The sequence below is a fragment of the Bison bison genome, unplaced genomic scaffold (assembly GCF_000754665.1).
Source record: "Bison bison bison isolate TAMUID 2011002044 unplaced genomic scaffold, Bison_UMD1.0 scf7180017864309, whole genome shotgun sequence".
NCBI classification, from domain to species: Eukaryota; Metazoa; Chordata; class Mammalia; order Artiodactyla; family Bovidae; genus Bison; species Bison bison.
Genome location: NW_011494881.1, coordinates 3,759,342 through 3,771,671, shown reverse-complemented (window position 1 = coordinate 3,771,671; position 12,330 = coordinate 3,759,342). Strand labels below are relative to the sequence as shown.

Below are 12,330 nucleotides of genomic sequence, written 5' to 3'. Positions count from 1 at the left end.
CAGACTGGAAGCTTCATGAAGGTAGAGACATGACGCTTTCTCCTAACTCCGGGATGATTGCAGGGAGTCTCTCAACTCCCAGTCCAGTTGAGAGACCCCGTGCAAGGCCCAGGACTCAGGCCTTTCAGCAGAAACCCTGACCCTCTGTCCCCTCCCTTTCCTCACGCATTCCCCTCTTCCTCACCACAGAACAATTGCCAGCACCAGGCCAGACACCAAGCCCCCTCTGTCTGCAACACCCAGGCTGCCTCTGCGATGACCCCAGTCATCTAACTAGCAACCCCCTCCTAGGCAAGCCTCGCCCACTTCCTCCTCGGCCTGCCATAGATGGGCAGATTTTGCAGAAACCTGATGTTGGGAAATGAACCCGTTTGGTGTTAAGAGCTTCTGAGCTCTGTGTACACCAGCACCACAGCAGATGTAAACACTCACGGCCTCTCTTCTCTGGCTAGATAAACTTCAGGCTTTTAGGGGGAGGCACCGCCCCATCACACTCACAGTGTTTAAAAAAGGTGTCAGCTGCAGCGCGTGCTCTTGGCAGACTGCAACTCTCCCTCTCCCAGCTGAAGTCCCAGATTCTGGGCCACTGATGCTCAGGCCAGGGGGGTGGGGGGCCCAGAGTTCATCTTCTAAAGGGGCCAGCTTGGGACCCTCTGGTTTGTGGACAAGGCGAGGCAAACTGTGAGGAATAAATCCTGAGATGCTGTGGAAACACTCAGCATCCTCCAAACTCTCTGCCTGACCTACACTGACATGTTTTTTAGTTTAAGCTTTAGATTCTGTGAAAATAAGAATGCTACTCCCAACACCCCTGACCGGGTGATGTCCTAAACTTTATCCATTATTTGTTATTCATGTACTCATCTGAGATTTATCGAGCACCTACTGTGTGCCAATGTGCCAGGTTTTACACTGCCCTGCCCACTCAAAGTTCCGTAAAATCCCATCACTGCCAATCCCATTAGTTTAAGGTTTTCACATCTATCTATCTGTAAAGTATCTATCTCTCTATTAGATGTGTATCTACCTATTATAGATAGATGCTTCCAAGGTGGCTCAGATGGTAAAGAATCTGCCTGCGATGTGGGAGATTCCGGTTTGCTCCCTGAGTTGGGAAAATCCCCTGGAGAAGGAATGGGAACTCACTCCAGTATTCTTACCTGGAAAATTCCATGGACAGAGGAGCCTGATGGGCTACAGTCCACGGGGTCGCAGAGTCAGACACAACTGAGCCACTAGGCCGCAGCATTATAGATAGATAGATGGATAAATAGATGATATATGCAATATATACAATTTACCATCCCTCACCTCTGAGTCATTTTAAATTTGATTCATCATTTTCATTCAGTCTGCATGTAGAGGGTACCTGTGATATGCTCGCTGCTCTCCTGGAGAAAAGACATAAACTAGACACAGCCCAGGCCCTGAGGAGCTCCCCACCTGTGTGACAAGGAGATGACCAAGTGGCTTCCTGAGAGCGGAGGCAGGCAAGCCACTGCAGATTGTGCAGGACGGGGGAAGCCATCAGGAAGCGGCCCCCTTCACAGGCCAGAGGACCCGGGGCTCCCCCTCTCTTCTCCAAATGAGGAACTAGATCAGGGCTCCTGTGTCTTTGAATTTCATGGACCAATAAAATATAAAAACACCTAGTTGAGGGAACCGTACAGCTCACCAGCGTGGTATTCCATTGAGTAAGAGACATACAAGGAAAAGAAGAACCAGGAGGCAACTACCATCTGCCATCTCCGTTGTTTCATGCGAGAAAGGATATTTTAACCCCCACAGCAAGAAGGGCATAGTTTCGGAATGAAGGCTGATTTTTCCAATGGGATTCATTCACCCAAATAAACGGCTCACTGTGCTGTCCTCGTCCTCGTTCTGCCCAGCCCAGGTGAACTTCGTGGTGACCACATGACCTGCCGCCGCATGTGACCCACTGAAGCCGTGACCAGGTGGTGCAAGCCCAGCCAGAGACATGGTCAGGCGACTGCCAAAGGCATCTCTGGGACACTGTTGAGGGGCATCTCGGCCACAGTGCTTCCTAGAACCCTTTTCTTTCTCCCATCCCTTACCCCTGCAGCAGTTCCCACTGTCTCCTCCAAACTCCCTGAAATACAATTCCTCTCCCATTCTAGTCTTCAGGACTCCAGCTTCAAAACCACAATAGCACAAACCATGAGGGTAACTCTAAGGGGTCCTTCTAGCTCAGAGTGATCCGACCTGGGGCTGTCCAAGGCCACTGTCTCACCATCACTGCTCAGCCACCCCCTTTGCCCTCACCGGCTCCTCTCCCCTCCATTCCTCAGGGGTTGACCCCATGTGCTCCTTAATAAACATCCTGCACTCTAAAGTCGGAACCAGAGTATCCTGCCAGGGGTACCCAACCTGTACTGCTGCTCAGCCCATCCAAACAGACTGATGGACAGCATTCTCCTCCACTTCCTGGTGGCAGGAACTTCCCATACAAATCCTCGAAGACCAAACTGGAGTCTGGACGTGTGCAGAGGAGCTAAAGGAATTCGGAATGTTTTCCTGTCTTGAGAAAGACCGGCTTTCACGGCCATTGTTTAGTGATGGACTCCACAGGCCAGCTCTGTGCGCCCCTCTGTCCAGGGCGGGCCCCACCCTCTCCTTCTACGAGGCCACCAGTACATAGTTGGAAAGCTACAAGAGCACATGATTTAAGGGGGAAATAAAACTCTTAGATTTAACAGCTCCAAAACATAATCCTCACGTAAACACTGGAGGTGGTGGGATGCTGGCAGGGAGGAGAAACGGGTACTGTTTGGGGCTTCTCTGATGGGTGACACATGCTTTGGTGTCTTATCCTTGCACTCTGCTTGTGCCTGAAACTCATTCTGACAGCCTGGAGGAGGAGGCAGAACCGCCAACAGAGTAGGTTGCCCCAGCTGACATCCTTATTTCTACACATTCTGCCTCCAAAACCCTGGTCAGCGGCGCATAAGACAAACAAGCCCCAAACTGGAGTGTCTGCGGCTCTCCCGCCAAAAAACATCAGAGGCAGAGGTCGTTCAGCAAAAGGCAGTTGTCCAAACAGAGGCTGGTGGCCCAATCCAGACAGGGAACAGGCCTCCCTCTGCCCCGTGGCCTGGCCAGGGTGGGAGCCATTGTGTCCTAAGCTGACTCTGGGAGGGCAGGAGGCCCAGGGTCCTACAGTATACACACCCACAAGAAGAGTAGGGGTCCCCGGAAGCTGGCTGGAGTCCAAGGAGACAGCACACCCTTAGCACAGTAGGGCTGCCAGTGCTGGTGACTGAGAACCCTCCAAGCGTTAAGGAGCGACATGCCCTGCCCTTCTGAGGCTGCTGGGTCTTGATGGTCTACACCCCCACAGGTGTGCACAGGTGCACAAATGTGCACGCGCTTACACATGCCAGTCACATACACATACAGTCACTCAGACACAGCAGCCTCAGGCCGTGCCCGACACATCACACAGTCAGTGCCCAAGAGTGGAGTCTGCGGGCCGCCCCTCGGGGTTTTCTGGAGCTCACAGGAGAGGCGGTGACCCCTGTCCTTGTCCTAAGACAGTGGTTCTCAAAGTGAGGTCCCTGGGCCAGCAGCATTAACATCACCCGAGAACGTGTTGGACATGCTTTGGGTTTCGTCTTGGTCACAGAGCCCTGAGCAGGCCCGGGGGCCTCCCACAGGGCTGCGACTCCTTGTCACGCCTTTTATGTGTCAGCTCCTGTGCTAATCAGACTTAACACACACTATCTCATTTAAAACTCACCAACACACTGTGAGATGCATGCTGTATGGTTCCTATTTTTTTCAGATGGGAACTGAAGTTCGGAAAGGTTTAGGAGTCCTTGCCTGGAGTCCCCGAGGCTCCCAAGCCCATGCCCCTAGTCACATTCTAGATGTAGCTCCGGCCCCACTGAATGTAAACACCCTGCTGAGGACTGTGCCCTCCATGCCAGGCCCCACCCCTGCCACCCCCTCAACTTTCCCTGGGTCTCTCCCTGCCTCAGCAGCCAGTCCTAAATCTTTCCTCAAGAGATGAAGCCCGGCCATCCACGCAGGAGGTGGGACGAAGGGCGGAGGCAAAGCCCCAGCTCGTGAGAAGACAGCACCTCTGCCAAGGCCCTCGTCGCCCTGCACCACACGGCCCCGCCCGGAGAGCAGCGGGAAGGCCTCCCCGCCTGCACCCCAGCGCCTGGAGAGACAGCCTGCTGCACAACTGACCTGCGGGATCCAGACAGCTGCTTTGCGCACGTCTGATCCCTAATGTCTCCTGAACCACATTAGGAGGGACCTGGGTTCGAGTTTATCACCAACTTACTACATGACCTGGGCTGGTCCCCACTTGGAATCTCTTTTTCCATTTCTGCAGTGAAGACACACGCTGATGATTTAGAAGGATGCCTCTTACTCTGAGACCACGTCTTGGATTCTAGATATCCACGTGACGTTGGAGAAGGCTGGCCAGGACATGGGAATCTGAAGTGCCTAGGGCTCTGGACCCGGCTGTCTGCTCAGCCTAACTCATCTCTGTTTGAGACTTGGGAGTGACCCCCCGGCTCCCTGGACGCGCCTGGCTCGGCACCCACTCCTCCTGCTCCCCGCACTCAGAGAGGATTTGTGTGCTCCCACAGGGCACCAGGGCCTGGAGGGAGCCAAGGAGCCTTACCCCTTGTGCCAGACTCAGAGGCGGCCATGGGGGCCTGTGTCATGATGACCGATATCAACATCTCGTCTGGCCTTGACAGCAATGCCACGGGCATCACAGCCTTCTCCATGCCCGGCTGGCAGCTGGCACTGTGGACCGCAGCCTACCTGGCCCTGGTGCTGGTGGCTGTGATAGGCAATGCCACAGTCATCTGGATCATTCTGGCCCATCAGAGGATGCGCACGGTGACCAACTACTTCATCGTCAACCTGGCCCTGGCCGACCTCTGCATGGCTGCCTTCAACGCTGCCTTCAACTTCGTCTACGCCAGCCACAACATCTGGTACTTTGGCCGTGCCTTCTGCTACTTCCAGAACCTCTTCCCCATCACAGCCATGTTCGTCAGTATCTACTCCATGACTGCCATTGCTGCTGACAGGCAAGTAGGGGCAGCGGGGTAGTGGGGCAGTTATGGGGAGCCGGTTCACTGTGTTGGCTTCAGACAGGGCTGATAACACACCCATAGTCACACAGCAAGTTAAATGTGGAACCCAGGGAATTAATTGCCTCCTAACCTGTTCATGATCCTAAACTATGCATCTGGAATAGTTTCACAGAGGACTGTGGAACTGAGACGAGAAAGGATAAGGTTAGACTCGAGAAAGAACTTTGCCCTAGATGGGTGTTCAAGGCTATAGGGGAAGAACAACAGTGTTTTACGGACCTTCTGGAGTGTTCTTCTCTGGAGTTGATTTTTGTTTTGGTTTCTTTATTTTACAAGGAAATTGCTTATATTGTTTCCTCTTCCTAGATAGATTATTTGAGGGGAAAATTAAACACTGCATGCAGTTACCACATAATTACAATGGGGCCAATTACCTCCCAGGTGCTGTATCTCTGGGGCTGCAGACTGAGCCTCTGCAGGCAATAGGGGACAGGAGGGTAAAAGAGTGATCAGTCAGCAGATCTGAAAGTCACCTAAGACTTTCCTTCACTCAATAAGTATCTGAGGCACTGTTTCAGGCGCTGGGAAATATACAGCAGTGGGAAAAGTGTGGTTTCATGGAACTTCCGCCTTAAAGCTCAGGTGGGGGGTGGGTAGTACGGACTGTAGAGGGCAGGGTGGAGCCAGGAGTCCAGACAGGCAGGAGGCGGTTGACTAGGTAACTCAGGGGAGGGAAGACGGTGGCTCAGGTCAGGATGGTAATAATGGAGACGTGTCCATTCATTTCTTCATTCATTCTTAGTCATAGGAAGAAATTCCCCCCGTGCCCACTATGTACAGACACTGTTCTGCACATTCAGGTAAAAACAGATAAAGATGCCTGCCCTGGTGAAAACTTAAATAGAAATACAAGACTAAATAAATTATACATTGTATTTTGAGGTCATGAGGGCTATGGGAAAATATCAGGAAGGGGATAGGAGATTCGATGGAGAAGGCAATGGCACCCCACTCCAGTACTCTTGCCTGGAAAATCCCATGGACAGAGGAGCTTGGTAGGCTGCAGTCCATGGGGTCGCTAGGAGTTGGACACGACTGAGCGACTTTACTTTCACTTTTCACTTTCATGCATTGGAGAAGGAAATAGCAACCCACTCCAGTGTTCTTGCCTGTAGAATCACAGGGACGGGGGAGCCTGGTGGGCTGCCGTCTGTGGGGTCGCACAGAGTCGGACACGACTGAAGCGACTTAGCAGCAGCAGCAGGGGATTCGAAGCGCTAGGGTTTGTGTTTTGGGGTGCGGCAGGTAGTATATCAGATATCATCTCAGGATCAGCGAAAGGGTGGGCTTTGAGCTTTGTCTTATTGTCCTGGCCATGTCTCAAGGTTCAGATTAATCCCAGGGAGGAAGGCTGCGGGGGTCATCTAGGACCAAGGTCATTTCTGCATATGTAGAGCACTTCCTTCACTGCAGAGAGCTGGTAGGCAGCTGCTTTGGGCTTTGTGCAGAAGAACTTCGGGCTCTGTTAAAGTTTCTGAACAGAAGAGAGGCTGAGCTGCTGAGGAACTCAGCAGGGCGGAGCTGCAGGACAATGCCCCAGATGGACTTCTGGTGTGGCCACACTGCCCTCTTGTGGCCTTCTGAGAGCATGTCCATGCTCAGAAGGAGGCGATGAGGTGGACAGAGGTTTAGGGCACTAGTGTGCCACGTGTCTACAAGACAGTCACCAGCTCGGCAGCTCTCTGCAGGTCACCAGCAGGGTGTGGGGAATAGGACGGGAGAGTGTGGGCCTGGAGTGGGAAGAGGAGGTGCAGACTGGTCTGAAGGGCATGCACCCACCGTTCACACCGCCCTCTGCTCACAGGTACATGGCCATCGTCCACCCCTTCCAGCCCCGGCTCTCAGCTCCTGGCACCAGAGCGGTCATTGCTGGCATCTGGCTGGTGGCCCTGGCCCTCGCCTTCCCCCAGTGCTTCTACTCCACCATCACCACGGATGAGGGCGCCACCAAGTGCGTGGTGGCCTGGCCTGAAGACAGCGGTGGCAAGATGCTCCTTTTGTAAGGCCTGGGGGTGGGGGAACACGGTGTGTGCACATGTGCCTGTGTGTGCGTGCATGCACATTCATGGTGTACACGTGTGCAGTGTGTAAGTGTGAGTGCATAGGTGAACTGGGGATAATGTGAGCACAGGATCAACTAAAACTGACACTTAGCACTCAGTAAATGTCAGGTCTGGTCTAAGCACTTTACATACATGAACTCATTTAATTCTCATAACAGTATGAGTATGTATTATTATTATTTCCATTTCTCAGATGAGGAAACCAAAGCACTAAAAAAACTAAGGGCCTAGGACCACACAGCTATTAGGTGGTAAATCAAGGATTTAAATTCAGGCAGTCCTGCTTCAGAGTCCAATCTCGTCAACACTCTTGCTTAAATAAAGGGGGTAGCAGGGTACTGAGGCAGAAAGAAAGGGCAGATGATGGAGTCTGGGATGTTTTCAGGAGAAGCCTGGAGATAGCCTTGAGATGAGGCAGGCACCATGGGCTAGGGGATGGGGGCAGAAAGCAGAACTCAGACACGGTGCAGCTGCTGTGTGACCCTGGATAAGTCCTTTTCTTTTCTGGGCCTCAGTTTGCCTAGTTCTCATGTGGCTCTGTCATCCCCAAGAACCTTGGAAATTCAAAATTGAGGATAAAGAATCGGTTGAGGTTCTGGGGACAGTATTCGGGTTGGAATCCTGCTCTGTCCCCTGCTGGCTCAAGGATCCTTTGAGTCATTTAACCTCTCTGAGCCTTTGGCTCTTTCTCTCTCAAAGGAGATTCGCAAGAGAACCTTGCTCAGGGGTTGTTGTGAGGCACTGCAGCAGAACCTGTGCCCAGTATGTGGTCGTTTAAACCGGAGCAAACGAAAACAAACCCGTCAGACTTAGTCCAAGAAAAGCCTGGCTGCCGCAAGTATAAAAGGCTGTACACGCTCTGAGCCCTGAGCCGCCAGATCTCGGCAACAATTCAGGCCCCTCCTCGCCCCCTGTCTCCCAACGCCGGCCCCTACCTCTCCTCCAGTCCCGAGCACTGGCCAGAAGGCGCCGTTCCTCTGAGAAGCCTGTTTCTGCGGACTGCTGTATTTCGAGGTCAGGCCCTGCCATGGGTCTTTGCCCTCACCCTGTACCCTCACGTTCTCAGGATTCAATGCTTCGTCGGCGGTGTCCATGTAGGGACTCGCCCCTCTTCCTGGCTCAGGGAAGGGATGGGAGCAGAACATTTCGAGACTGGCCACTGGGGGGCGATGTTTTTCCACCTTCAGTTCAGTTCAATTCAGTCTCTGGGTCGTGTCCGACTCTGCGACCCCATGAATCGGAGCAGGCCAGGCCTCCCTGTCCATCACCAACTCCCCAGAGTTCACTCAAACTCACGTCCCATCGAGTCCGTGATGCCATCCAGCCATCTCATCCTCTGTCGTCCCCTTCTCCTCCTGCCCCCAATCCCTCCCAGCATCAGGGTCTTTTCCAGTGAGTCAATTCTTCACATGAGGTGGCCAAAGTATTGGAGTTTCAGCTTTAGCATCAGTCCTTCCAATGAACACGCAGGCTGATTTCCTTTAGGATGGACTGGTTGGACCTCCTTGCAGTCCAAGGGACTCTCAAGAGTCTTCTCCAACACCACAGTTCAAAAGCATCAATTCTTCAGTGCTCAGCTTTCTTCACAGTCCAACTCTCACATCCATACATGACCACTGGAAAAACCACAGCCTTGACTAGACAGACCTTTTTCCACCTTAACATGGAGTTTTTCTCCTGGAGGCACGGAATGGTGAGAATTCAAGGTACCAACCACCAGTTTTCTGGGGTCGGTGATTTGTGACCCTGATTCAGACGACGGCAGAAAGCAAGAGGGCAGAGGTGGGCTAGGAGGGTATACTTTGATGATACTTCGAATTCTGAGAGGATTTGGGCGAAAGCTTGGTTTCTTGTGTGTGAGAATTTATTATTCATTCTTGGGTTAGGGAGCTTCTGAGATTTAGACTGGGGGCTCCATCCTTACAGGCTCACATTCTGTGTGTATGGATCTGATAAAATGACAGATGCCCTCTCCAGGAAAATGCACATACACTTTCAAAATCAAAATGACAAAAAAAAAAAGGCAGTCTCAGGTGTGAGAGAAGCCATTCCTGATAATGGCAGGCCCTAGAAGATGGTCCCCAAAGCTCCTTGGCTCTCCCTTCTGGTGGGAACTTAGCCCAGAGTGAATCCCCATCCTGCACTGACCCAAAAAAGAATGAGGCACCAAAGGGGCATCACTCATATTCGGGAAGCATGGTGGAGATGATCTCCATGTTTTACAAACGGGGAAACTGAGACTGAAGGAGAGATCTGATTGCCCAAGGTCATGCTTTAAATTAGAGGCTGGACAAGAACCCAGGTCTTCTGACTCCTCAGGGCTCATTCTCAGTGAAAGGGAAATTATTTAGGTGTTAAGTCTGTAGAGCTGTTTCACATGACACAGACTTCCTGTGCCTCTCCAAGCCTCGGTTCCTCGATCTGGACACTGAGGCAGATGGCTCAGCTGATCTTCAAGGTCCATCTGTGACCTCACAATCAAAGGTGACAGGGCCTGGCACTCACTGCTCCTCCTCTCCTTACCTGCTCCACAGGAGGACAGATGGGGATCAGGGTGTCTAGGAGGCGCCAGACATGTTGTAATTAGAAAGTCAAATTCTAAACTCAGGTTTTAGGGAAGGTATTTAGGGAAGAACCCGTCTACTCTCCTCCCTCCAGGTGGCAGCACCTCTTGAAAGGGGCCCAGAAAGGCTGGCACATGCGGAGGAAAGTGGCTTGGGAATACCTCAGTTTTCCTAGAAGAAGGTCACATGACAGGGCCAGGGGGCTCGGGTCCATTCACCAAATGCTGCTGCCTGGGTCTTGTTGGAGCGTGACTGCAGCATCACTCAGAAACCAGAAGGGGCAGCAGGCATGTCCTTTACCCCACAGGAAAAAAAAGGGCCTCAACACAGCCCCGGGTGTCCTCCACGGGGACTGGATGAGCACCATCAGTGGTGTTCCAGGCCACTTGCTCACAGCAGAAATTGTGTCTGCTGATGTGAGCCGTGTTTCCAACAATGCTCACAGTCAGGAAGAGGTGATCCGATAGCTTGAACCGTGTGGCCCGTCTTCACTGCCCCATTCCCTGGTAGGGATGCTGGTGCAGGATAGAAACGTATCAACTCCAGGAAATCTATTTAGACAGACAGATGCAGATATAGACGATATACATAATCTAATACCTGTGTATATACACACATATAATGCATGATTCTGGAAGAAAATATTCCAAATCGTTAATAGTGGTGGGGGTGGGATATGTAATTTTACTTCCTCTTTTATGCTTAATGGGGCTTCCCTGATAGCTCAGCTGGTGAAGAATCTGCCTGCAGTGCAGGAGACCCCAGTTCGATTCCTGAGTTGGGAAGATCCCCTAGAGAAGGGAAAGGCTACCCACTCCAGTATTCTGGCCTAGAGAATTCCATGGACTGTATAGTCCATGAGGTCGCAAAGAGTCGGACACGACTGAGCCACTTTCATTTGTGCTTAATGTCATTATAAATTTTAAAAAAATGTATTGGTTAACTTTTTCATTCCTATTTATTTCCTCGTTTGATAACTTGTCTGCCACTTGGAAGGACTCCAAGCTTACACTGGTGTCCCTTTTGCGGCAGGGAAAGCCCTCACTGGGCACATATGCTAGTTGATTTGCCTTAAAAAAAAAAAAAAAAATTAAACCAAGGTCTTGGGAGGCGGCCCCAGGGTGGCCTGCCAGGAAAACTCAGGGGCACCGCAAGGCCTGGGGACTGAGCTCTGGCAGTCTCCAGGTGCCCAGGCCCTTGACTCTCCCTCCAGGTACCACCTCGTAGTGATCGCCCTCATTTACTTCCTGCCTCTCGTGGTGATGTTCGTCGCCTACAGTGTCATCGGACTCACGCTCTGGAGACGCTCTGTCCCAGGGCACCAGGCTCATGGTGCCAACTTGCGCCACCTGCAGGCCAAGAAGAAGGTGAGCTCCGGGGGCGGAGGGGACGGGGTCAGGGCGGGGCCGGAAGTTTGGCCCCGCCTCGGCATCGGTCATTCCGGGCCCACCCCCGAAAGGGCGCCGCGGAGTATAGACTCCGCATGTACCTTGCGTTTGTCCCAAGTCTCTGGCCAGAGCCTTCATTCCTGCTTCCCCAGGCCGGCCGACTTGCCTTTGGTCTTTGGGTTGTGACAGACACAGATTGCAGCGAGTGGGGGTCTTGCGGACCCATAGCTGGCAGGGTGTCTTCTAAGGATGGGGTTAGGAGCGAGAGCTCATCCACTCTCCAGAGGGGAGCTGCTTTGCTCAAAGAAGGATCCAAGACGCTTTTTAGAGAAGGTGGCATTGAACTGGGCTTTGAGGAGTGAGGACTAAGAAGGAAAAACAGCAGTGTGAGCCTAGAGACCAGCCTGAGCAAAAGCTGGGTAGAGGGCCCAGGAGTGCATGGGTAGTAGGTGTTCTGGGGGACTGAGTTCCGGACGCAGAGGGGACCTGATTATTGAGGGCTTCTCAGGCTGGCATGAGGGGTGCCCCACCCTCACCCTCAGGAAGACTGGTGGGTCTTGGGGCATCCGGGCTGAGGAGTGACCGGAGTGTCTTCTGGACCAGTTCGTGAAGACCATGGTGCTGGTGGTGGTGACGTTTGCCATCTGCTGGCTGCCCTACCACCTCTACTTCATCCTGGGCACCTTCCAGGAGGACATCTACTGCCACAAGTTCATCCAGCAGGTCTACCTGGCGCTCTTCTGGCTGGCCATGAGCTCCACCATGTACAATCCCATCATTTACTGCTGCCTCAACCACAGGTGAGCCTTCATCCCAGCCCCTCTCCTCAGCCTGGCTCCATCTGGACCCCCCTGCACAGCTTCACCACCCCCATGGGATTGCCATCCTCACAGGGATCCCCCAGCATAATCCTCACTGTCCTCTGGGCCTCGATTGAGCCCCACCCCCTCCCCAAAGCTCTGCCCAATGCCCAGCCCACAGCTTTCATGACCGCCTGCTCCTGCTCTTTCTTCTGGGGGCTGCACCTGGACAAGGAGAAGAGAGAAGGGAGGGACAGAGAGATGGAGGGAGGGGCAGAGAGGCAGAAGGACAGCCGAGAGGGAGGAAGGAAGGAGCCAGGTAACGGAGGGAGGGACTTGGCTACTTCCCTAGTGGGCCGGGGGTTAAGACTTTG

At 52.8% G+C, this 12,330-nt stretch overlaps 1 protein-coding gene across 2 annotated transcripts in view; it reads left to right on the top strand.

Annotated features, from left to right (window-relative positions):
* The first annotated feature begins 4,244 nt into the window (after positions 1 to 4,244).
* Positions 4,245 to 12,330, top strand: part of TACR2 (tachykinin receptor 2) — a 12,900-nt gene continuing 4,814 nt past the window's right edge. The window contains exons 1-4 of one of the 2 annotated variants that reach the window (XM_010852212.1): positions 4,245 to 5,075; positions 6,946 to 7,140; positions 10,982 to 11,135; positions 11,760 to 11,956. In XM_010852212.1, coding sequence (XP_010850514.1) covers positions 4,684 to 5,075; positions 6,946 to 7,140; positions 10,982 to 11,135; positions 11,760 to 11,956 — 938 coding nt within the window. In that variant the 5' untranslated portion in view covers positions 4,245 to 4,683. The remainder of the gene's footprint in view (positions 5,076 to 6,945; positions 7,141 to 10,981; positions 11,136 to 11,759; positions 11,957 to 12,330) is intronic. The other variant, XM_010852213.1, reaches the window with a different exon arrangement.